We start from the raw sequence: 25,683 nt of genomic DNA, 5'->3' as shown, positions 1-25,683 counted from the left end.
CTCATGTAATGCTGAGTTGCACCATACTCTTAAAAAAAAAACAGCATCCTGTGCAGTCATACCATCCATTAAAACCTCATTTTGCTTGTTTTGTATCGCCGCTGTTGTTCTGCCGAGTAAACTTAAACGTCAGCTACCCAGAAAACGCTACATGCCTCACCTGGGAGCTGAGATGAGCGGCTGGAAAGAAAATCCATATTTCATTTGAGTGCGTTAAACGTTTGTGTAGCCAGCAGGCTGGGGGGAGTCATTATGCTGCACCTTATTGGAGGAAAAGAAGGTAAGAACGAAGGGGAAGAGGGAGCGAAAGGAGCGTGCGAACACACGCAGAGGGCCGAGTTAGGAATATCGATCCGCTTTCAGGGAAGCACTGTGCTGGGAGCCAGTGTGGCAGTGATTTGTTGAGTGTGTGTGGGAAGGGATGTTGGTGATTGCTAATTCAGATTAAACCTCTTCAGTCATTAACCCCAAGCTGAAGGGTGACGATCACCTGCAGAGGCTGTTTACGATGCCACCTCAAGCGTCCTCATTCGGTCCTAATCAATGACGATGGCTTTTTAGAAAAGTGTCAGTCAATGATAATCTAATTTTTTTTTTTTTTTTGTCAGGTTTGCAAACCAGATGCATTACCGCCATGCTGCGCTGGATCGTGATTAGAAAACGACGACAAATTTGAACCGATGCGTTCGATATAGCTTTACGGTTAGCACATTACTGTAAACACCTTCAAATCCAATAAGTGACAAATGAAGACTGTCCTTCAGTGCAGATGTAAAGTCACATCAAGGTGTTTGCTTTCCAGAGTTGTGGTTTAGTGCACACACTTCATGGGCTTGTTACGACCCAGTCTAGTCTCAGGAGTCATTTGCTCCTGATTCAAATGAATTGATTTGAAGGCGGCTCAGTGTTAGCATGTTCACCTCACACCTCCAGGGTTGGGGGTTCGATTCCCGCCTCCGCCTTGTGTGTGTGGAGTTTGCATGTTCTCCTCGTGCCTCGGGGGTTTTCTCCGGGTACTCCGGTTTCCTCCCCCGGTCCAAAGACATGCATGGTAGGTTGATTGGCATCTCTGGAAAATTGTCTGTAGTGTGTGATTGCGTGAGTGAATGAGAGTGTGTGTGTGTGCCCTGCGATGGGTTTGCCACTCCGTCCAGGGTGTATCCTGCCTTGATGCCCGATGACGCCTGAGATAAGCACAGGCTCCCCGTGACCCGAGGTAGTTCGGATAAGTGGTAGAAAATGAGTGAGAGTGAGTGAGTGTCATGTCCGGATGATATCCCATGTTTCTCATACATGTCTCATCATTTATTATCCACAGTCAATATTTTAACTCTGTGAGGATATCACATTTAGGTCATGGTCACATTGAAATTTTTTTCATAGACACTCAGCCATTTGAGCCTTGGGTTTGGCATGATTGATGAAGTGTAAAAAAATATTTTTGAGCCCAGGAGACATCCAGAGAACTGTTCCTTGGTTCAGTTTGAAAACACTGGTCTGGGGTTCACGTCAACAGAACCCACAGATGTCTGTATGTCTATAGCAGCATTATGAAAATGCCAAACAGGTCCCAGAGAGCAAGGCCAGTTGTGCCTGTTAAGACATGTAAAACAGGCCTGTGAGATAAAACCACTATTGTGAGCTTCCAATTTCACATACCCTGTGGTTCCATTTGGACCGTCGTATATGAATCAAAGGCTTTTTGTGGTACATCTCTGTCTACACAGTTCTGTGAGTGACATGGTATGTGAAGCTTTTAAACATCATCTGTTTGCTTTATAATTATGTCACATTGTAAAACAGAAACCAAGGAGAGGCCTTTAGACCTCTGGGAACAAATTTTTGTGGTATCAATAGGATTGGAACTCGATGTGCAGCATTTTATCCTGCTCCTAGCCAAACTATATATAGCATAAATAGGCAATGAATGCTAAACAATATAAAGGTACACTATATGTTCAAAGATTTGTGGACATCTGACCATCACATGGGGGCACGGTGGCTTAGTGGTTAGCACGTTCGCCTCACATCTCCATGGTTGGGGGTTCGATTCCCGCCTCCGCCTTGTGTGTGTGGAGTTTGCATGTTCTCCCCGTGCCTCAGGGGTTTCCTCCAGGTACTCCGGTTTCCTCCCCCGGTCCAAAGACATGCATGCCTGTTCCAACATGACAGTGCCCCAGGGCACAAAGCACACTCCATATACACATGGTTTACCGAGGTTGGATTGGAAATACAAGAGAGTCCTCACCTCAACCCCTCTGAACAACCATTGGGATAAGGCCTACATCACCACAGCCTTGTTACAAACAGAGAGCCGGATAACAAATGGATCCTTTTGCTGACCTGTTGTATGTTTGTGTACCCAGTGGTTTCGGACTGACAAATAAGAATTTGTGAGGATCATTTATCTAACTTTTCCAACTTTCAGCTTGCTCCAGAGAAGTTCTAATACATCACAGAATCTGAACCCCTGTGTTACTAATCATATAGGGAACAGACTTCATAACTGAAGCAAAAGCTTTCCTGCTATATAGACTTTGAGTTTGATTCAGGTCCTACTACATCATTTTGGCTATGACTTGTAAATCATTAATGATCATACAGCTAAGCCCAGACCTGGCTAAGTGAGCATAAGCACCGATTTTTCACCAGTGATGATTAAACCTGATTAATCAACTGAAAACCAATTTATTATATGCTAGATAGACCACTTTATTTGAGAAGCGCATACATAAACACTGCGATTCATATATCATGTGCTGGATTGGATAATTAAGTGTGAGGGATATTTGGCTCAAGAATCTAGGCTAGTGCGAGGATCCCCAGAGAGATCATGCTAAACAACATTGCACAATGCACAAGGCAACAGACAGAGAGTCTTGCCGGAAACGCGACAGGGCGTTACGATACAGAGAGACAGACCCTGCTACGAATATTACACAATTAAACCTGACATTATTTGTCTATTAGCTGCTTTAAATTTCAATATTTTTGATCCATATCGTTTCTTTCATCATCACATACATTATAGCAGCGATAAACATTCATTCGCTCAGCCTGGTTGAAATAATGACGGTTTCTGTAGGTTTAAAATATTTATGAAAGTAGTCCTCAAGTTTTTTTGGTGTTTTTTTTAATTCTCTACTTTTTGTTTGCATAAAAAAAGGTCAAGAAAGTGAAGAAAAGATAACAAAAAAAAAAAAGAAAAAAAACATTTACCCCAGAATTAGCAACATGTACAATAGAAGCCAATTTAACGTTAGCACAATTATCTAAACACACAGTGCCACCTAGCGTCTGTTATCTAATATGCACATAACCAAGTCATGTTCAGTGGCTTTAGTGAGGGATGTGGTATTGAAATATTGGTACAAAAAAAAACCTATGAGCTCATCTGTCCATTTTTACTGACATATAGTGTTTATTGTACAACATAAATGTTAATAATCATGCAATAGACTACTATTAAAAATAAACGATAAAGTGGATGAAACAAAAATGATAAGATAATAATAATAATAATAATAATAATAATAATAATAATAATAATAATAATAATAATTTGTATCATTTTAAAACGATTCAATAAACATATCATCTATAGAATTATAGAAACATAGAAACAATAACAGAAATTAACTAATTAGATTAGAAAGACTTAGCTAATCCTTGGGCACACATTATATATTACAAGTGATTACAATCAATAGGAAACATCTCTGTCATGGTTTCTTTTGACTGTTATAAAGTGCTTGCACTGGAGACTCCTTCCAAAACGCTTAACTAAACTTCACCTCATAAAAATAAATAAATAAATAAATAAATAAATAAATAAACAAATAAACACACCCCTTTTTTCCCTCTATACAAGTCATTGTTCCTATAGAAATAACGTACGCCTTAATTGATTTCTAGATCCTCTGATTTCTTTAAACAAACTAGGATGTGCCTTTAAGTCAAGAATATCATGACTTTGGATTGGAAACCTACATTAAAGAAAGGATTTGTAAAATCCCTACAGTGTCCAGTATTCTAATAGCATCTGAATTGAGTGGAAATTGATGCAGAAGTCAAGAAGTTCAGATAATCTGCAGCAGTCCAGCTGGCAACTGAATAAGCCACACTCAAAGATTTCATTTGCTTTCCCTGCCCCTTCCTTCCCACTGAGGTGCCAGGCGTCGGGCACAGGTGGCACCAGTGGCTTCTTGGTCCAGTTAGATAGATCAAAGCCACGCCAAGGCACTGAGGGAGAGGGATAGAGAGGGAGAGAGATGGCAGATGTGCCTATTGGTCATTATTATTGGTGCTCCGTTTAATCTGTCTGTGGAGTGAGCAATGGCTGACCGCTGCCATCTGGACAGAGAGAGACAGACGGCCACACACACACACACACACACACACACACACACAGCTCTGACACCCAAGAGATACCATCTTCCCCAGCAACAGGAGGGATGCCCACTCGCGTAAACTGCTTTTTTTTTGTCTGTGGTGTCTTCCTTTCCTTAAGTCTGATCAATCTCTTTCGTGAGTAATGCAGAGCAAAAAAAAAAAAAGTAGTAGAAGTAAAAAGAGCATTTTAAAAGCTTGGTGTCCACCATGCTTTTGGATAAAAACTGTAACAGACATTAGCATTTCTATAGTAACATAGTCTATAACTCATTCACGGGACCTTGTGCTGTGGACGTTCTACATACGTAAGCGCATTGAACAAAACAAAGCCTCCAGTGTCGGCACTTTGTAACAGTGTAGAGGAGGTTATAGCTGTTGTAATTGCAAACAGAAAACTTCAACACACAATCCTTACTTTACTTTACAGCATTTGGCAGACACCCTTATCCAGAGAGACTTACATTATCTCAATGTTGTTGTTTTTTTATACAACTGAGCAATTGATTGTTAAGGGCCTTGCTCAGGGGCATAACAGTTGCAGCTAGGTTGGACGTGGGCTTGAACTTACAACCTTCCGATGGGTCACCCAACACCTTAACCACTAGGCTACACACCCCATCCTGTTATTGATTATTTTTCAATACCAGCCTTATTATTTGGCCCGAAACTCAAGTTGCACCTCTTGAACTGCTGAGCTGAAAAAATGTTGCATAATATGCAGCTATTTGGCCTGAGAACAAGCCACATTTATAACCGTGACTCCATGAAAGTGTTAGTGTTTTACAGTCAGAGAGAGAGAGAGAGAGAGAGAGAGAGAGAGAGAGAGAGAGAGAGAGAGAAGGAGGAAAGGAGGAAACAAAGACGAGACGGGCAGAAGGGAAAAAAAGGAGAGACGGAGACAGCACCAAGTCATTTGCATGCAAATTCATCCAAAACATGAGGTCTAAAAAAGAAACGGCCAATAACGAGCAGACTGGCTGAATCATACAGAAATAAATGGTTGGCACGTTGTCATGGTAACTATATGTAGCAAGAGAGAGAGAGAGAGAGAGAGAGAGAGAGAGAGAGAGAAAGGATTCAGGCCACAACTATCATCTACATGCAAATGACTCTCTTTCTGGGTTTGCGACCGACACTGAAACTTCTCACCTCCACCGACTTTCTGCAACAAAAAAACCTTTTTGTTAAACTATCACTACACAGAATTTCCGCACTAACGGACGAACGGCGTGTTCATCTACCAGACCATCCATCTGCCATGAGATTTACCACAGTGAAATGAAGATTGTGCCATGATGACGGTTTGAATTACAAATCAGTCTCACAGTAGGAGTGGACACAGGAGATGAAAAGTTTACACACACTGACAGAAATCTGATGTGAAATCTTTTTTAGGAAAGAAGTAAGAAATAAAACACTTCATGGGTCTTGTGATCAAGTTAATGTTACATGTTATCTCTCTCTCACTCACTCACTCATCTTCTACCGCTTATCCGAACTACCTCGGGTCACGGGGAGCCTGTGCCTCATCTCAGGCATCAAGGCAGGATACACCCTGGACGGAGTGCCAACCCATCACAGGGCACACACACACACTCTCATTCACTCACACACTACAGACAATTTTCCAGAGATGCCAATCAACCTACCATGCATGTCTTTGGACCGGGGGAGGAAACCGGAGTACCCGGAGGAAACCCCCGAGGCACAGGGAGAACATACAAACTCCACACACACAAGGCGGAGGCGGGAATCGAACCCCCAACCCTGGAGGTGTGAGGCAAACGTGCTAACCACTAAGCCACCGTGTCCACATACATGTTATCTCAAACTTGGTTATTTTCCAATAACAGCCAGGGATTTTTACTTTTCATTGCAAGTAAGGATTATTTGGGATGTTTATTATTATTATTATTATTATTATTATTATTATTATACAACAGGCTGAAACAGTATATTATTATATATGAATTGAATATGATCTTTTTTGTTTAAACCTTTGCTGAACTGTTTAGACTTTTAATATGTTGGGACTTTTAATATGTATCTTTCACCTACAAATGTGAGGGGAAAAAACACAAAATGTATAAAGACTCCTTCATCTTAAAAAGTTTTAGTTATTACCTATTTTTTTTTCCCACTGGAAAGCATTTCAGATTACGTAGTTATACTTCTGTTTATTTTTATACACCATATTTATATTTACTGACGTGAAGTCCCAATCCGAGACCGTTTGTTGATGCATGGCGCCCCCTTGTGGCAGCTCATTTTAATGCGTTACAATTCAAGGGAAAACAAAACCCACAAGCAAAGCATGAATTTATTCCATTTCTTTTATTAAAAAATATCCGACATCCCACAATTAATCCCGCATTATCCCGACAACAGATTTCGACTGACTGAATGTCCTCTGTGTTCTCGGATTTGCTTAAAAACGATACAGTAGATCGAGGAGAGGAGAGAAAAAAAAATTACGTGCACTTCCAAAACATTGGCAAAGAAAACGAATAGACAAAAGTTCTGCTCATTTTGTGAGTAATCAGACACAGGGCAAAAAAAATTCATCCTTTATTTATATCCTTTTTCAGTTGAATAAATTAGCCTTTCCTATTGATCGATGACAAGCGTAGAACTGTAAGAAAGAACTGAAACGTCATGAATTTCTCACTAACCAGATGGTAGGATGTGTCTCCTTTTGAGCATTGACTTAACAGGTACACACACACACTCTCTCTCTCACACACACACACACACACACTTGGGCAGATTCAGAGATATTTGTTATAGCACTTCAGATATAAGAGACGCCTCGTATATGATTTCCCAGAATTCCACAGTAGAGCTACCTAATTTGCTTTATGCCAGTTTCCTCTTGGTCCTGCCCCTTTGCCCCATGCATACACAAACGAGATAGGATGAAACATTCCATTCAAGTTTTCACAGCGCCAACATGGACCCCGCTCCAGGAGAATAGGCCTTTTTTTTGTTTGTTTAAAAGGAAAACCAAGGATAAAAAAAAAAAAAAGACAACTCTTTAAACAGAGTCAGTCGTCCCTGTGTGTGGAAAACAGTCCGTTTACAGCTCTGTGTGCTTCTGTCCATCTAAAAAGTAGAGAGAGAGAGAGAAAAAAACAGAGGTGAGTTGGCTGGTAAGTATTATAGTGCTTAAGCCACACAATGGTACCGATAGTAGAATGGTTTTAGAGCTCTTCAGAAACCTTTAGCTACGAAGCTATGATTGATTCATTTCTAAATAGCGATCCAGAGAGAGTGGACCAGAGAGACCAGAGAGAGTGGACCAGAGAGAGTGGACCACGAGTGAGAAACAGAGGTTATAGGTCAGTGATGGTAGAGAGCGCTCACCTGTCTTTCTCTCCTGTGTGTGTTTTTCTCCAGACTGAGCTCCTCTCTCTCGTCCTTCCAGAAACTTGTTATAAATTCTCTTGATCTCCTGATCGTAATCCGTCCATTCAGCCACGATCCGGACTGCCGCCTGGAGTTTTGGCTCTTTAGTCTGTGGGTTGTTGCACTGTAACGTAAACATTCATCCGTTAATACAGAACAAACCGAGGAGTCTCAACACCCGATGAATGTGTGTACGAGGTTGAGCGTGATGGTTTCACGAAAAAGGGCAATAAACCAGTTGAAATGCAAACAAAAAAATTTAAATGCATGGTAAGTACCAGGTCAATGGTCTTGGCCTTGGCTTTGGAGGCGTCGTCGCACCACGTCTCACACCAGAGCCACTCCTGCGGCAGAGATTTGATGGGTACTTGATGGATCATGTTGTTCGGTAGATCCTGTGTTGGGAAAAAATAAATTAATTCTGCAGCAAGGCAAACGTGAAAAGAACCCTATAGCACCTAATGGCACCAAAACTAACTGGTGCATCCTGGTCATGTGTGAAAGCGAGTGTTAACTGTGTTCTGGCACAGTTTTGTATGATTCCCATGCCAACACACACACACCTGGTCGAGGTTGGACAGACTGTTGGGATCCTGGCTCAGTCCTTGGTACTGTCCTCGCAGTCGGTCTCCTGCAGCGATTTTCCTAAACTTCTTCAGGTCCACCACATACAGTGCGCTGGCAAGAGAAACGGAGACAAGACAAACTTATTTATGACTGCTAATGAACTGGCTATTGGGCTTCGACCTGTGGCCCATATCGAGAAAGGAAGGAAGAGAAAGAAAGGAAGGAAGGAAGGAAGGGACAGAAAGAAAGAACGAAAGAAAAAAGAAAGAAAGAAAGAAAAAAAGGAAGGAACGAAAGAAAGAAAGAAAGAAAGAAAGGAAGGAAGGATGAAAGAAAGAAAGAAAGAAAGAAGAAAGAATGAAAGAGAAAGGAAGGAAGGAAGGATGAAAGAAAGAACGAAAGAAAAAAGAAAGGAAGAAAAGAAAGAAAGAAAGAAAGAAAGGAAGGATGAAAGAAAGAAAGAAAGAAGAAAGAATGAAAGAGAAAGGAAGGAAGGAAGGAAGGAAGGAAGGAAGGAAGAGAAAGAAAGAAAGAAAGAAAGAAAGAAAGAAAGAAAGAAAGAAAGAAAGAAAGAAAGAAAGAAAGAAAGAAAGAAAGAAAGAAGGAAGGGAGAGAAAGGAAAGAAGGAAGAGAAAGAAAGAAAAAAGAAAGAAGGGAAAGAAAGGGAGAAAGGAAGAAAGAAAGAAAGAAAGAAAGAAAGAAAGAAAGAAAGAAAGAAAGAAAGAAAGAAAGAAGAGGAAGGAAAGAAAGAAAGGAAAGAAGGAAGGAAGGGAAAGAAAGAAAGAATGAATGAAAGAGAAAGGAAGGAAGGAAGGAAGGAAGGAAGGAAGAGAAAGAAAGAAAGAAAGAAAGAAAGAAGGGAAAGAAAGGGAGAAAGAAAGAAAGAAGGGAAAGGAACGAAAGAAAGAACTTATTTATGACTGCTAATGAACTTGCTATTGGCCCATTTTGTAAACCTCTGACAAAGCACTAACACTGGAGACTCCTTCCAACAAGGATCTGTTTATTTTTACTTCATGCATTTGGTCAGGGATCGTCGGTGCCTCCTAACCTGATGTGGTATTTGCGGGGTCCCAGATGGCTGGCCCAGTAGCCTGACTTCCAGAAGCGGTAGCCGTCCATCTCCCTGCGGCTCTCGCAGAAAGGCGTGTAACCGTATGGTGCCCCCTCCAGGTCCAAGTCGCGCAGCTCCTTTAGGTCTGTTCGCACAATCTAGAGGATTGTGGCGAAAAACCTGTCATCAAGTCAACTGCCGCGAGATATGATTGAAAACCTTACAGGCATGTGTCTAGCTAAGCAAAGCTAACAGACGGGAAGAGTGTGTTAGAACACAATGCCTGATTCTGAGTAATCAGAAAGCATTAATTAACTTTAATTTTGGAAAATAACCACACTGGGTTTTGTCTCAAAATGTTCAGCTAGGAAATGTTTTACATTATTTAGACATTGGGTGAATATTTGCCATTTCTATGCAAATGAAATGAGGAAAAAAAAAGAAAAAAAAAAAAAAAAAAAAAAAAAGGTCAGAAAAATGTCAGATTTAATCTAAACTAAACTTTTCACGCTTCCGGGTGAAGTTACAGTGTTCTGCCTGAAGGGGGCAGAAGCGTCCAAGTAATGCAACCTCCTTTAATTCCCTACAGTAAACGGTACCTGGTCAGCATCCACAAAGAGGAATTTATCCACGGCGAGTGGGAAGAGTACGTCCAGGAAAAGGATCTTGTAGCCCCAGATGATGCGCTGCTTCTCGGTTTGCTGATGGAGCCAGCGAGGCCACTTATACTGCACCAACTCGTACTGGAAGCCGTATTCCTGAGCCATGTAGGGGATGAATTCCTGCCGTGCCAGAGATACATGAATACGTTTAAACTCCATTTAACTGGCTCTCTTAATGAACACAGTGCTGTTAAATTCTCATGCCTGATTGGTCAGATGGTGCTGAGGTCCTGGTGCCATTAGCTGGTATCACCAATATCACCAAAGTGTCAGTTTGAGGAAAAATAAAGTTTACGCATTCGGGACGTGTGTTTTTGCATGATATTGGGAGTTCCCATACGCACCTTGAAGGTCGGTGACAGATAGTTCTTCAGAAACCAGAACTTCACTGGTGTCTTGGTGTGTTTCAGTACAGACAGCATCATTATTCTTAAAGAAAGGAGAAAAAAAAACCTAATATAACGTTTATCAAGTATAGCATTTAAAACTGACCCTAGATCATGACATCTTTCAGCTTTAAGCCTGAGTAATTTAAGACTGAGGAAGCAATCCATGAAAATGACCTTAAAGACGGAATTCTGCCGGAAAAGGAATAATGCCGGCGCTAATCGGACGCGACACGTCTAAAGATCACGGGCGGAAAACGGGAAGAAATATAATTCTATAAAAAGATGTAACACAGGCAGAAGCAAATGTCAATCTAAGGTGGTGCCATTTTCAAATATCACACGGTGCCATCCTCAGATCAGCAAATGTAAAATCCATTCGCAAATCGACGGAGCAAATTGAGCCGAGTAGTGGGGGGGCGGGGGGACTCAGCAGGAAGTGAGATTTACCTCAGGAACCTCTCGTACAAGTGCCCCGAGGCCACAGAGAAAATGTTGATGACGTCGTCTTTTTCCTTCTTGGTTTCCTCCACTTTCTGCCCACTGGTGAATCCCCTGGAAGAGAGAATGTGTAGGTGATTTAAAGAAAGGAAGGAAGGAAGGAACGAAGGAAGAGAAAGAAAGAAAGAGAAAGGAAGGAAGGAAGGAAGGAAGGAAGGAAGAATGAAAGAAAGGAAGGAAGGGAATGAAAGAAAGAAAGATAGAAAGAAAAAGAAAAAAAGGAAGGAAAGAAGGAAGGGAAAGGAAGGAAGGAAGGAAGGAAGGAAGGAAGGAAGGAAGGAAGAGAAAGAAAGAAAGAAAGAAAGAAAGAAAGAAAGAAAGAAAAGAAGGAAGGAAGGAAGGAAGAGAAAGAAAGAAAGAAAGAAAGGAAAGAAAAGAAGGAAAGAAGGAAGAGGAAGAAAGGAAGGGAGGAAGAAAGAGAGAAAGAAAGAGAGAGGGTTTGGGATCCTCTACCTGGTTAGGGACTGCCAGAATCCGGAGTCGTTCTCACTGCTGCCGTCATTGAGGAGCTCCTCGTTCATCATGTCTGGCTTTTTCTGCACCTGAGAGAGAGTTACAAAGGAAATTTAACATAGGGCTTCTGGGACTGACTCGAAATTACATTGTAAAGCAGAACAGGACAAAAGAGTACGATGGGCCTCAACGCATGAAAGAATGAAACTCAGTTTTACAGTAAAATCTGATTACAGTCTGAACACCAGATCAGTGCCTGAGGTTCTAGGGCCAACTGGGACATGGTTTATGGGAATAGTGAGCAATCAAGCAAGGCGTGAAAAGTGGAGTTTATAAGTAGGACATTTCAAACAAGCTTATTATAATATTCACAATACCCATGATATCTCAGCATGTTATCGTAACTTCATATCGTAACGCGAGCCCAACCTTCAAACCCAACCTTAGCATCAGACACCAGCTCTCTTCGCACTCACCTTCACTTTAATGATCTTGCTCTTGAAGTTGTTCAGCACGACTATTAAGTCCTCGGCGTTGGCTGGAGAGTCTGTACCGTCATGACTATGGCGAAAGAAATGTGAAACTCACACACAATCCCATACACACGCATACGGTACGGTACTCGGACACCGAAAAAACCTACCTGTAGATCTTGTAGATATCGTCAGATCTTCCTTTTCTCAGCCGAAGGATCCAAGCTCCTGGGTTTGCTTTGAGTTGGAAGTAGCCCTGGAGGAGAAACGAATCGGTCGTTGGAGTACAACGCAAACACGACATCTCATAGATAAAATCGAAAAGAAGTCCCTTACCAAGTTAGCCATGACGATGGTGTCCACTATGACGGGGTCTGAGGCCATGCCCAGGGTGAACTGGAGCCCGCGAGGTGGCTGACCGGTGCTCACATCAAAACAGTGACCTTCCAGGAGAAGATACTCCAGCTCATACTCTGCAGCTACAATGCTGTCCACCTGAAGAGCAAACACTATAATTAACCATCCATGCTTCTAGTCATCCATCCAGGAGGACGGTATGACCACGATTACATGTTAAATCTATAGATCTACTGTACTTCTATACTCTTTGCAGATGGACATACCTCTTGTAGGTAGATGTTGTCCAGGTCGTGCCGAGTACGCACAGACTCTACCATCCAGCTCTCAGGGGTGTTCAGGTTCAGGGTGAATAGTGGAGACTGGGGCATGTCCAGGAACTTAGCGATCGGTCCCAGAGCAAAGCTGTTGTCTGCCATGAAGGTTACCTCGGGCTCCAGCACGTATCGGTAGAAACTACGGCGCAAAAGAAAAAAGATGTATAAGAATCCGAGGATGGACGGACGGTTACATCTAAACCAAAGTGTGATGCGAATCCTGGAGCAACGCTTACCTTTTAAGCGGCATGTCCGAGAGCTTGGACTGGCAGTTCATGAAGATTCGCAGGTTTACGTTGACCAGCTGTTTAAGGACCTGGAAGGTGCGCGAAGAAAAAAAGTGACGTCAAAAAGCTTTAAAGGTGCCCTGCTACACGTATTTCATTACTTTTGTGGTAATGTCTGAAGTTTACCATGGACTCTGTAACATGTTTTTGTGGAAATAATGCCTTGGTTACCTTGTTTCAAGCCATTCTATTGTGGTATAGAAAGCCTGCAGGAAGACTCAGCTCGATTTGCGCCAGTTCTCATGAATATTCAAATGAGCTATGGTGCTTGGCTCCGATAGGCTAACCGCTAGGATATGAGAGCATGACTATTCATTCACCCAGCGCAATAAGTAGCCTTGGCTAGAGGAACTTTGTTTACAATCACCTTGAATTGCGGCAGAACGGCTTCTTCACAAGCCCGTTGACGTTCAGCCATCCTTGCTGTATAGGAAACTCACTGAGCTACACGAATTCTGGGGGCGCGGTCTCAAGTGGGAGAGCTCATGAATAGTAATGAGCTCAGTCACTCTGACGTCAGAGTGACCAGCTTTTCCAACTGACCTGATTTCTCCCCTTATTTCTTTTAAGTGGCTTGAACTGTTTTCACATTCACGACACAACACAAACACATATTTAACTAACACATATCAAAAAATCCAAGTAAAAACGGTTTTGTGTGGAAGGGCACCTTTAAGCCTTGGAGCAAGGACAATGGAAGGATAACGGAAATAAAACTGTGCTATAATGCCATGATACAGGCTAAGTATATTACCAAGAGAAGAGGAGCCAGTTTCTGAGCATCTCTGGTGACGGGATCCACCACAGACACTATGTCGAAGTACACTTCCTCCTCCTTAGGGCGGATTTTTACAGCACTGCAACAATCGTATGATATGATGAACTTTGAGAACGAAGCTGAAGAAATTAGAAAAATGTACTGGACTTTCACATTTATTCACCTGTGTCTTTCCATCGGGAAGCTATACTCGATCCGGGCCTCGCCTTTGGGCTGCGATGACAGCAAAGCATCCACCTTCATGACCAAGTCGCTCGCTCTGGGGAGGAAAAAAAAAGCTAATTGTCACAACTAATGTCTTCATCTCTAGAATGCAGTGTAGCATCATCATGGTGTACTCTATTAATCACTACATCCAGGTGCGACGAGCTGCCGTACCGGTCTTCTTCAACACCCAGCTGCTGGATTTTGTTCTTGATTCGCTCTCCGGAGGTTTTCAGGATGATGCTCTCCAGAAGTAGGAAGTCGTCCTGGTTAAAGACCTCCCCCTGCTCGAGAGGGCCGATAATCTGCAAAGAACAGAAAAGATATGCGGAAAAGGATTCGGAGGATTCCGTCTCAGGGCTTCCCTCATCCGATCGGTTAACTCACCCGTCCGTTACTAATGACGGCCCTCTGGCCTTTAATCAGCTTTAGGACGTCGCGGCAATAAGCGGCTTGGGCCAAGAGGAAGTCCATTTTAGGAGACGCGTACGCCTCTTTGAAAAGGGACACGTCCATGCCCTGGAGAAGCACAAGATAGATTTACAATGCAAGTCAATATCTGACATTTTATATCCTGTTAATTGGGAATAAAATCTCATAATTAAAGTGGTTTAATACTGAAATATAAGGAAGGGTTAAATTGTTATGAATTCGTTCAAATGATAAAATAGAAATGATAGAAAAAAATAGAAAAATATACTGTAAATTCCTTTGGGTAGAATTTGCAATCGAACCAAGTGAATACGTTTTGTTTATGTTTTTAAGAAGTGATCGATTTTTAATTCACCCCGACAGCGAACGCGGCGATGTTGGTCCCCGAATACAGCGCTTCTGCCGTCTCCTCTTTGACCATTTTGGTGATGAAGTTCTTGGCGTTGTTGGCCGTCTGAGTCTGCATGGCCGCCCAGATGGCCCGGGCGATCAGAGTGGTTGCGTTCGAGGGACTGTCCGTTGGGTTATTGATCATCCCCAAACGTACGTTATTACTAGTTTTCTGGACAGAAGATTGAAATAAAAATTTGTAATGCTTAAACTTTTGGGTGATGTACTTTTAGCATACATTGATCAATGGCTCAATCATCTACATATACATCTTTTTCATTTGGACTTTACCATGTGTTTAATGGCGTCGTACAGCAGTTGTCTGCCTGTTGGATGGTCAAAATCGCCGACCACCCAAAACGTCACGGGACGGATGACGGCATCATCTGAATGCAGATCGAACGATGTTGGGTTTATTTTCATGGATTTATTTGGTAAAACACAATGAGGCAACAAATGAGCACTGTACAGGAGTCGATATTAGGACAGAACAAAGCTAGAAATGGAGCTCTGTTATGTCGGTCGCACACAGACACTTAATATAGCTTAACGTGCTGGTTATGTAGCTTATGTAGGGGCTTTTCTCCCTTGTGTCTGTTTGAATTCATCAGCATACGATTAAAGATACGAGGAAAGTCTGTAGTGACAGTTACGCAAATGATGGGAAGATAAACAAATCATTTCATAGCCTAATATTTTATTAACACAAATTATGTTGGGGTTTTCCTTTCATTTGTCATCCATGTGACATAACTGAAGAGAGGAAAAAAAAAAACACACACACACAAACAAAGCATAAGCATTCACATACAAGGAAGGAAGGAAGAGGAAGGAAGGAAGGAAGGAAGGAAGGAAGGAAGGAAGGAAGGAAGGAAGGAAGGAAGGGAAAGGAAGGAAGGAAGAGAAAGGAAGTTAGAAAGAAAGAAAGAAAGAAAGAAAGAAAGAAAGAAAGAAAGAAAGAAAGAAAGAAAGAAGGAAAAAAAGAAATTTTATTTACACATTATGTTGGGGTTTTCCTTCAATTTGTCATCCATGTGACAACTGAAGAGAGGAAAACAAAACAAAAAACAACTCACACACACTCTCACACACACTCTCACACACACTCTCACACACACTCTCACACACACTCTCACACACACTCTCACACACACTCTCACACACACTCTCACACACACTCTCACACACACTCTCACACACACTCTCACACACACTCTCACACACACTCTCACACACACTCTCACACACACTCTCACACACACTCTCACACACACAAAGCATAAGCATTCACATACATTAAGATGACGGCGGTTAAGAAAAAGGAATTACCAGAGGAGACAGTAGAGTGCATTCCTTTAAAAGAAAACCAAGATGATAAAGAGGAAACGGAAGCAGAAGGGAAAGTGAGAGAGAAAGAGAAAGATGAAAGTGAAACACTGAAAGTGAAATTTATAGGCAGCTGTGAAAAAAAAAAAACAACAAAAAAACAGTAATGTCCTAAACTGTATAGTATTGGTAAAATGCTAACCGACCTGATGTCAGTCGTTATGGCAACAAGAGGACAGCTTACCTTTCTTCGTCATGTAGTTCATGCTGTTAGACACGGCCGTGTTCTTCTCTTTAGTGTCCAGGAAGAGGAAGCGGGCGTAATCGTCAATAAAATGGTTATCTGAAGGCGATAAGGATTACAAATGTACCGAAACATAACTAAATGCTACTTGACGTGAAAAATTGACACAGCTGACTAATAAATAAATGTTTTCTTATGACATGACAAGGAATGTCCTTGGATTCGTTTATTTCCACCGCGTTTTAAGCTCATTCATCATCTCACTCATTTTCTACCGCTTATCCGAACTACCTCGGGTCACGGGGAGCCTGTGCACAGACACACACTCTCATTCACTCACGCAATCACACACTACGGACAATTTTCCAGAGATGCCAATCAACCTACCATGCATTTCTTTGGACCAGGGGAGGAAACTGGAGTACCCGGAGGAAACCCCCGAGGCACGGGGAGAACATGCAAACTCCACACACAAGCTGGAGGCTGGAATCGAACCCCCAACCCTGGAGGTGTGAGGCGAACGTGCTAACCACTAAGCCACCGTGCCCCCCGTGTTTTAAGCATTTCTCTAAAAAGAGGGCTGTTTTACTTGTAACTCGTTTACAAAAAGTTAAAATCAAGTACACTTCAAGTGCGCTTTAAACTTTACTGTAAAAACATGAGAGATAGAAAAATGACCTGAAAAATAAAACTAATCTCCGTAATACGAGAGAAACCATGCATTTCTTTCGTTTTTTTCGCAACTAGCTGTTCAATTTTGTCTTTAACCCTATTCCAGCTTCCAGCCAAACATAAATACGCTCCTCCAACTCGAGCAAACTTAATTTCCTAGAGGAATAAATCAGTTTATGAATATCCTCCGCTTACTCCTTGTGTAGGTAAACGGATTTTCGAGAGCGAGCGAGAACGCTTAGTGACGTTTAGAACTGGAAACGAGGCCGCGTTCCCTGGAGCCGAGTCATCAGCTGAGCGCTGCAAATGATCTGGATCGCAAATTAGATTGGGGAAGCTAATAAAAGTGAACTGACTGGTGCTGGAGAGATCCAGGTAGCTCCTGGTGGTGGTTAGGATGCGCGAGTTGATGCGTGGCACCACGTTCGGCTGGTTCATGATGAATTCCACTACGTCGTGATCGCTTGCCAGCTCGCCCTGAAATAAAAACGATAACTCGATCGAATAAGACGAAAGCATTGTTTTATGCTTCAGCAGGACACAAACTGTGTTGTTGGAAGCGAAGCAAAGGTAGAGGTTTTTCTCACCAGATAGACGGATCGCTGGAAAGAACTGGTGGTGTCCAGGATCTTGTGCATGATGGTGGTCTCGAGCTCATCGGGGTCTAGCTGCTCTGGCTGTAAAGGCATGCCGTTGTACAGGACCACGGGTAGAGGACCCACTCCTGTCTGCTCGTGATACGCCTTCCCTTCCTGCACGTCATTTGTGATTAGCACACGGCTACTTCTTCTTACACTGATCAAGCAAATGAATCCATCTTAATTACACAAACGTACCTTGCGATTGTGGTCGTAGGCCGAATCTGCTCCGAGAATGCTGTTTACTTCCACGTAGGGATAACGTTTCTTCATCACGGCCACCACGTCCTCCACTTTCAGCTTCCCTCCGCTGGGCACACGGTTCAGCATCTGATATAAATAAATAAATAAAAACAGTCACTAAAATGTTAACGTATTTATTTCGTTGCTGCGTTTGGATAGATATCAATTTTATCCGATTATAATTCTGCGGTTTAGCAACTAGCAAACACGACTTACTGACACGACGGCATCGAAGGCCAACTGATTGTCCACTTCTTCCGCGATGTAGTTGAAGGCCCGTAGCATAGCGACTCCGGCGTCCTGCATGCCGTCAACGTCGTCAGCGTCGTTCACCACGAACACCAGTCCTATTCTGAAGCGCCAAGAACAAAAGGGTTAAAAAAAGAGCGACACCAACAACAATTATTTGAAACGGGATTTATTTAAATAACCTAGCCAAGACTTCGACACTATTCATTTTTTACTTAGTTCAACCTGAACTAAGTACCTGAGGGGGATGTTATTGGCGTAGAACATCTCTGCGACACTCAAGAGTTCTGATGTGCTCTCCTGAGTCGGGTCCAATATGATGACCTAAAAGACGTTACAATAGTTCTGTTAGTTCTATGTTACCGTAGAAGACTTAAACGTAGAAGAATCTAGCTTTATTTTATCATCTTATCATTATCACCATGAATGATTTGATCCAACATGGTCAAGTTTTTATAGCTTGTTATGTTCCAATGCAAACACAACTTTACTCTCAGTTGTGTGAGACTTTGTCGTTTCATATTAATGACTTGCAAGAATCCAAATACAAATAAACTTGACTAAAATATTCATTTAAGAAGCAAAACAAAATGCGTTTAAAGCTTCACAATCACCTTGTAATTCTGACTCAGGTTTGTCTTAGAACTTTAACTCTTTAGCTAAAACAAAATGAGATTGAGTTTACTTTTTAAATACGTTTTTACGTAGAACTTCTAAAACAAATTCTAGCTAAAACTGTAGTTAAAAAGTGTAATTTTATCACTAGAACTTCAAGTTCTATTTATTAGTTACTACATCTAGACCTTTAGCTAGATCTTCGGATTTCTTACTCGAATTTATTTTGTAATAAGATTTGTCTTAAAACTTCAGCTCAAAACTCTTTAGCTAGAATTTTCTTTTTAACCAGAATTTCTCAAAATAAAATTCTAACTAGAACTTTCAAAGTTCAAAACTTTCATTTTATAGCAAGAAGTTGAGATTAGTATCTAAATCTTTAGCTAGATCTTCCGATTCCTTACTTAAGAGTTTATTTTGTAATAAGGTTTGTCTCAAAACTTCTAACTCTTTAGCTAGAATTTTTGTTTTTTTTTAACCAGAATTTCTCAAAATAAATTCTAACAAGAACTGTAGTTAAAAGGTGTAATTTTATAGCTAGAAATTCTAGTTCAACTTATTAATTACTACATCGAGATCTTTAGATAACTTTGGATCACTTCTTAAAGTTTATTTTGTTATTACTTTTTTTTTTATTTACACATTACTGTCTAACGTAGTCATTTTTGTTTTGGAATTGTAGCGTGTCATTTTGGGGTTTTTTTTTTCGAGCTAAAATGTCTAGTTCTTCTGCTAGACCTTTTCTTTGTAAATGATTTAGTAAGAAAATTGTAATTTCAATAAGATCATCTAGCTGTTTAATTAGAATTTCTGGTTCTTTAGCTAAAACCTCTGTTATTTACACTAGAATGTCTAGTTCTTCTGTAGAAACCGAACTTCGGTTTTCTTCAACTCAAAACGTCTACATTTTCTTAGATAAATCTTTAGATAGAGCTCTTTTGGTCCAATTCCTAAATACTTTTATCTAGAATTTTTTAAATACTTTTTTTAATACTTAATACTATAAAATATTAATATTTAATATATATATATATATATATATATATATATATATATATATATATATATATATATATTATAATATATTATTATATTATATTTAAATGAATAAATTAATTAATTAATATTGATATTAATATTTAATGCTTGATTTTTTTTATACTTTTATCTAGAATTCTTTAGTTTTTTTAAACTATTTTGAAATAGTTTCTTTAGCTAACACTTTAGCTTGTTTTGCAGTTGAAGTAGCATGATTACACTGGAACGTCATGCTTGTGTTACATGCGTAAGCAGAACGCTTGGCTGGTTGGTTCAGAGACAAGGTGCTCACCATGTTGTGGAAATTCTTGCGGATCTGTCTGATGACTCCTGGGAAAGTGGGACGCAGAAGCTCCTGCACGGTCGCTGGCCACGACGTGTACCTGCCGTCCGTCTCCAGATTATTGATCCACTGTAAAGAGAAGAATATATAAGATACGGTTTGCTGCGGTTATCCGACAAAAATGAGAAGATGGGATGAAGTTTCGTGTTACGGTGATCACGTGACTGTGTTTGTAAGCTTACAAATACGGCAGGGTTGCGGATGTCCACGGCGTAATCCGAGTCGGACGGCTGAATGTTCAGTTTGAGGATATCGTGGATGAAGGGCGTATCGATGAGGAGGTTACGGAGGCCCTCCATGACACGACCTTCGCTCCTCAGCACATCAAACACGCTGCACGGGACAACATACGTGTCAAATAATATTCGTATTGCGTAATAAATGTAATACTCGGCAATGAACACGATCCTGGCTCTAGATTTGCTGCTCACCTGAAGATATCCTGCATGTCCAGGTCAATGTGGAGTCCGTTAATAAAGAGAGCTGAATCGCCTGGCTGCAGTCCAAGCGAGCCCTTAAAGTACTACCAAGAACCACATGCATATTAAGCATCGTTTTTAGAAACCTTTGTCTACAAGGCTAATCATAAACCTATATTAACGTGCTGGTTTTAATTTGCTAGCATTTTGCTAGCTAGTAAATATTTGAATATGGTGTTATTTCGAGATTTTAGATGGATACGGGGTAGAATTAACCTGAGGATTTCAAAGCAAACGATAGAAAACATTCTCAACAAGACGTCAAAATACTTTTTTTTTTTTTTTTTTATGTTTTACAGCACGGACAATGAAACACAAATAAAGTTACCTTCTGATTCTCTTCGATCTCCTTTCGAATCTCTGAGCTCACCGCCGTTTTGGTTAGGGACCTGAACAGAAGCAGTATAAAGATAACAAAACCAACAGAGAAAGAAAGAGTTCGGTTCGAGCCGATGCTAGTTAAAGTGTAAGACTGAGTACAGTGATCCCTCGTTTATCGCGGTTAATGGGGACCGGAACCCCTCGCGATAGGTGAAAATCCGCGAAGTAGGATTGGCCCCACTAGGAATTTCCGTATGTGTGTGTGGGTACCAGAATGTTTAAAATATGTATATTTATACTTTATATATATATATTTTACTTATTATAAAACCTTAATATTATACATTCACTCATTCACATATATTTTACTTAAATCTATTTAACTATAAAACCTTAGTTTGACCTTTTCAATTATGGTCATAATCTTCCTCTTGGGCTCACTAGTGGAATCTTTTGCAAGCGCATGGCGCTTAGGAGGCATTGTAAGGGCTTAACGAAAACACAATACGCGAGACACGGTTGACCGCGTGAACGAGAGTGGCGAGATACAGTACAACAAGGGAAGAAGCTGGGAGAGGATGCGCAGCCAATCAGCTCAGATCTCGCACCGGGAGCTAATCACGTGCCTTGTCTGAGTGCCCGTGGGTATGTACAAAGCCTCTGCGAGAGTTTCTCTCTTTGTCTGGCATCCTGGGAAACCGTTGTTATTTTTATTTTTCGATGAATCACCGATGCACTGAGGCCACGAAACTTGAACCGCGAAGTGGCGAGGGATTACTGTACTTTATATTCTAAAAGGTTAAAAAAAATAAATAAATCTTAGGAAATTATTTTGCATTCTTAGCATCTAGTCTTTAAACCCTTTTCGTTTCACAGGAGTGTTCTGTTTTTATTAATTGCTGACGTGGGAAATTTACTGTGTTCGTTAAAGCAGCCGAGATAAATTTTTTGACAATTACGTCTTGCTTTAATAACCTCTAGCCTCGGGCATGAGTCGAGATTTGTTTTCTCTATGAAAAGCCTTTCCCCTTGTGTAAAGAAAAACACAGCGTTTGGATTTCCTTAATTAAAGCCGCGCTGATTTTAAACCTCGTCGGTTTTCGTTCTCTGCTTCGCCACCGACGTCGCGTTTGACCTGCTTTTGAAATGGGTGCGGTTTTATGATGTACCTCGCTTTTGTAGGAAAGTTCTGGCTCAAGTCTTTCATAACTGTAAGAGCTTCAACAGGAGGGGCGGCCAGGATTCGGGCTGCTGTCTGGAAGCTGAGGTCTATAGAGCGAAGGAGAAAGAGAAATAGAAAAGGAAAGGAAAAAGAGAGAGAGAGAGAGAGAGAGAGAGAGAGAGTTAGTGAAATTAAGTTCATTTCCAATAGAACTGACCTGAGATCAGCTTTACTTCTAACAGGCTGGGGTAGGAACAGAAAACGGGCTTGAATATTTCAAAAGGAGGACGTTGATCCCTGAAGTAATCCTTTAAAAGGGAATTAGTTCTAATGGCTTAATTTCATTCGTGACAAAAAGCTTCCTCCAGGTGTCACGGATTTAAAAGGCTGGGTTTTTATCAGAGATAGTAACTGTGTAATGGATTATTACGCCTGTGTCTTGAGCCGTCTTTTATGTGTGGGTGGCTTTAGTCTCCTGACGGCTCTTCTTAATAGAGCGCTAAAGCTTGACGCCGAACTATTTACGAAGGGACGGGATATGGGTGCTAACATGCATGCGCTAAGTCCAATTTAATCTTCGGAGCTGTAGCGGGAAAGACATATGCTCGTATGTTTAATAGACTCGCCTTGCATCTGCCAGACTTTAAGCGGCGCCATCTCGTTTGTACTCTCCACCAGATGCTTGCGCAGTTCCTTCAGCTGTTCCTTCAGCTCTGGGTAGATAGTTCTGGATTTAAAGACGCAAATACAGACAGGGTGAGCTGATCCAGTTATATACTTCTGCCTAAGATATCGTAGAAGTGTGAGAAAATATTTGTTAAGGAACAAACATACTTGAGTTTGCCAAACAGGAAGCCCTGCACTTCGTCCACTGGGTCGTTTTCGCCGATCACCGTTGCGTTCACGTCGGCACCTGTCCGATAAGAGGGAAGCGTTTGACTCGATACCCTGCTGGGACACTTCGATAGCTAGGACTGAAAACCGTGCGGCATCGTACCTTGAACTTGGGTGTCGTCTTTGGCTTTGTACTCCTGGTTTTTGATGGCCAGCTCAACCCCGTATCCAGACAGGAAAACTCTATTATCACTTGGTTTCTGCAATGCGAACAGTACATAGAGTTCATTGTGATATTTCAGACAGTATGAAAGTGAGGACTTATATAAGTGCTTATACACTTGTGTGTGATTAAGAAAGAAATATCCAGTGGGAAATATAAATAAAAGAAGAAACAACCAGGGACAACCTGAAACTGTACTCACAGTGAGGTAATGGCGCAGGATGTAGTTAATCAGGCCCTTGTTGGCTTTGGCCAGCATGTGCTGATGGAATTTAGCGAAATCTTTGGTTCCCAACTCAGCGTAGAGGATGACGACGGGAGCTTCAGGCTCAGAAGAGGAAAACCTGTGATCGCCTTTGAACAGAAAAGGCTTTGGCCTGCGAACATAAATGAATCACTTTTCAGTGTTAAATAACAACACATTTATTAACAGCTTTCGATAACGTGGAAAAGGCCGTCCTGTGAATTAGCTGTTACTATAGAAACAGTAATGTATTCGAACGTAATTTGCTAGTTGAAATACTACTTCTGTTAAAGAGCTTACTTCTCTGAAGCGGCATCGATCAGGTCCTTCAGACGGTCGAGTTCGCATGATTTCTCTCCGTGGACGCTGAAAAACGCCTTGCAGCCTGGAGGAGGAGGTTCAGTCGATGCAATCTGTGGAATGATTGCAAACGTTAAATACAGACGATGAAAAGATGGGCACGATTATATGCGGTTTCATCCCTACATATACAGTAGGTTCTCTGACCTGCTGGAACGCATATACGGTGGAGGAGTAGGAACGTAAAGAGAGCGCAAACTTCAGCAGCTTCAGTTGCACAGGACTCAAGAGCTGACCAGCTCGCTTTAGGATCAGCTCATAATAGGACAGATCTGTGCCTGTGAAAGGGGGGAAAAAAAAAACACCTCCAATAACCGATTGAATGAATGGGGGGAAAAAGCATGCTTATAAGGTTATGTGAGTAGATGCATGACTGAATGCAAGAAAGTTACCATCATGGTCATTTTCAATATCTTGGTTAGCGTCTACAAAGTTCCAGAACTTATCCTGGCTCTCCTCTGCAAGAAACTCGCTGGAGACAAATAATCATCAGTGTTTGTTAAAATACAACCAGATGCAAATTTAACTCTAGTGTCATTTTGACATACACATTTATTAGCACGTTTCTCTGAACTGAATCTACCTGGCCTCCAGGAGCAAAGGTGTAGAGGGCCATTTGGTGGTAAGTGTTGTGGTTACAGCCTTCGAGTCACCATCGACACAGGACACGAAGTGAAGAGCCAGCGGAAACAACCAAAGAATCCACATCTTATAGCCTAGAACGCATAAAATAAAAACATGTATAACTGTTAGAGAAATCATGATTAACCTTGCAAAACTATTTTGATGGCATTTTAATATAAATCGTCCTGAGGCATTCACCGACCTCCCCTTTTGCACACGGAACAGGATCTGGGCTTCTTAGTTCTTAGGAAATTTTACATCGCACATTGACGATACTAGACAATTGTGTGCTTTCAACTTTGTAGCAACAGTTTGGGGGAAACAACCAGCACTGCATGTGATGGTCATGGGTGCACAAACTTGTGGCTGTATGGTGTATTTTGTCTTAATGTAAAAAAAAATTAATGAATTAAATAAATAAGAACACCTTCATCTGATGTGGTCAATCAGAGCAAATGAGCAGTTGAGTGTTTTTGTTTGTTTGTACATGTAGTTAGACCTTTATGGGCCACCGTAGTTTAGAATAAACGCACAACATAACCTAAAGATAAATATTTTATCCATACATACAAACGCTTTGAAAATATTTCAATGACTTGACACCTAAAATGACGAATTTCTCAGATAAACTGAGACATCAAAAACAAAGTATACACATTCGACTTTAAACAGTTAACAATTTTATCGTTTTTATTTTCGAGTCTCGCGCTTCAGCCAATCTAAAGCCTCAGCGTGGCCACTCAGACAGCCAATCAGCATCGAGAAAAAAAAACACACGTCCGGGTTTTTTAACTAGGATGTTAGCTTAGCCGCTAAAACATATCAGGACCTGATGATAACAAGCTAATATTGAGCAAAGCACTAAAAAAAAACAAACAAAAAAAAAAAAACACAGGAGACGTGATTCCTTGTGCAGAGATAACGTCTCATTCTGTAGCTAGCTTATTAGCCGGTAAAGGCTAATATAAATATATATAAATATGTATATATAACATGTGTATATGTATAATATAAATATTTTATTTTATTTTTCTTTTTTTAGGTTTTATTCACGAAAATTGTAAACCTTTCGCGTTTACTACATCGTAAAATAAAAACAAAATAAAATAATCGTGTGTATGGTAACAGAAGTGAAAATAACAGCTCATACCTCCACCGGCTTCTGAACTTCCTGCTAGACTAGACATGGTTCAATCCCAAATGGCGCCTTACTTCCTCATCGAGTCCACTACATAGGGTGTGAAATAGCACCTTCTACACCCTACACAGTGCACTTAGCTTAGCTGTTTGGGATCAGCTCCTGTTTGGTCGGGTCCTGCATAGAGAGAGAGAAAGACACTGTTTTGCCAGTTCAAAAAGGCGACATTAGCTGTCAAACATGACAAATGGATGTGATTGTAAAGGTTTATC

At 41.1% G+C, this 25,683-nt stretch overlaps 1 protein-coding gene across 1 annotated transcript; it reads right to left on the bottom strand.

Moving 5' to 3' along the window:
* Positions 1 to 6,711: 6,711 nt before the first annotated feature.
* uggt1 (UDP-glucose glycoprotein glucosyltransferase 1) lies at positions 6,712 to 25,562 on the bottom strand. The gene is made up of 40 exons (XM_060873894.1): positions 25,424 to 25,562; positions 24,233 to 24,365; positions 24,042 to 24,121; positions 23,797 to 23,927; positions 23,590 to 23,702; positions 23,248 to 23,422; positions 22,986 to 23,082; positions 22,823 to 22,901; positions 22,615 to 22,715; positions 21,996 to 22,095; positions 20,834 to 20,894; positions 20,458 to 20,549; positions 20,209 to 20,359; positions 19,976 to 20,095; positions 18,269 to 18,354; positions 17,998 to 18,133; positions 17,737 to 17,868; positions 17,488 to 17,652; positions 17,257 to 17,377; positions 16,229 to 16,327; positions 14,950 to 15,044; positions 14,624 to 14,830; positions 14,224 to 14,355; positions 14,011 to 14,141; positions 13,796 to 13,891; positions 13,609 to 13,711; positions 12,804 to 12,883; positions 12,517 to 12,706; positions 12,230 to 12,388; positions 12,064 to 12,149; positions 11,897 to 11,981; positions 11,421 to 11,509; positions 10,917 to 11,021; positions 10,425 to 10,509; positions 10,018 to 10,200; positions 9,416 to 9,576; positions 8,361 to 8,475; positions 8,076 to 8,192; positions 7,756 to 7,921; positions 6,712 to 7,494 (listed from the first exon to the last, which is right to left on the bottom strand). The coding sequence occupies exons 1-40, from the start codon at positions 25,458 to 25,460 to the stop codon at positions 7,469 to 7,471; spliced, it is 4,620 nt and encodes a 1,539-aa protein (XP_060729877.1). The 5' UTR covers positions 25,461 to 25,562; the 3' UTR covers positions 6,712 to 7,468.
* Positions 25,563 to 25,683: the final 121 nt, after the last annotated feature.

Source organism: Tachysurus vachellii, chromosome 7, assembly GCF_030014155.1.
Source record: "Tachysurus vachellii isolate PV-2020 chromosome 7, HZAU_Pvac_v1, whole genome shotgun sequence".
NCBI classification, from domain to species: domain Eukaryota; kingdom Metazoa; phylum Chordata; class Actinopteri; order Siluriformes; family Bagridae; genus Tachysurus; species Tachysurus vachellii.
Note: the sequence above shows the minus strand (reverse complement) of the source record. Positions and strands in the feature narration are given on the sequence as shown.

Coding starts and splice junctions, on each gene's coding strand:
- uggt1 (XM_060873894.1), bottom strand. CDS start 25,460: ATGTCTAGTCTAGCAGGAAGTTCAGAAGCCGGTGGAG. Junction 24,122..24,232: donor CCTTTGCTCCTGGAGGCCAG/GTAGATTCAGTT, acceptor ATTTGTCTCCAG/CGAGTTTCTTGCAGAGGAGA. Junction 13,892..14,010: donor CTGGGTGTTGAAGAAGACCG/GTACGGCAGCTC, acceptor TTTCCTCCCCAG/AGCGAGCGACTTGGTCATGA.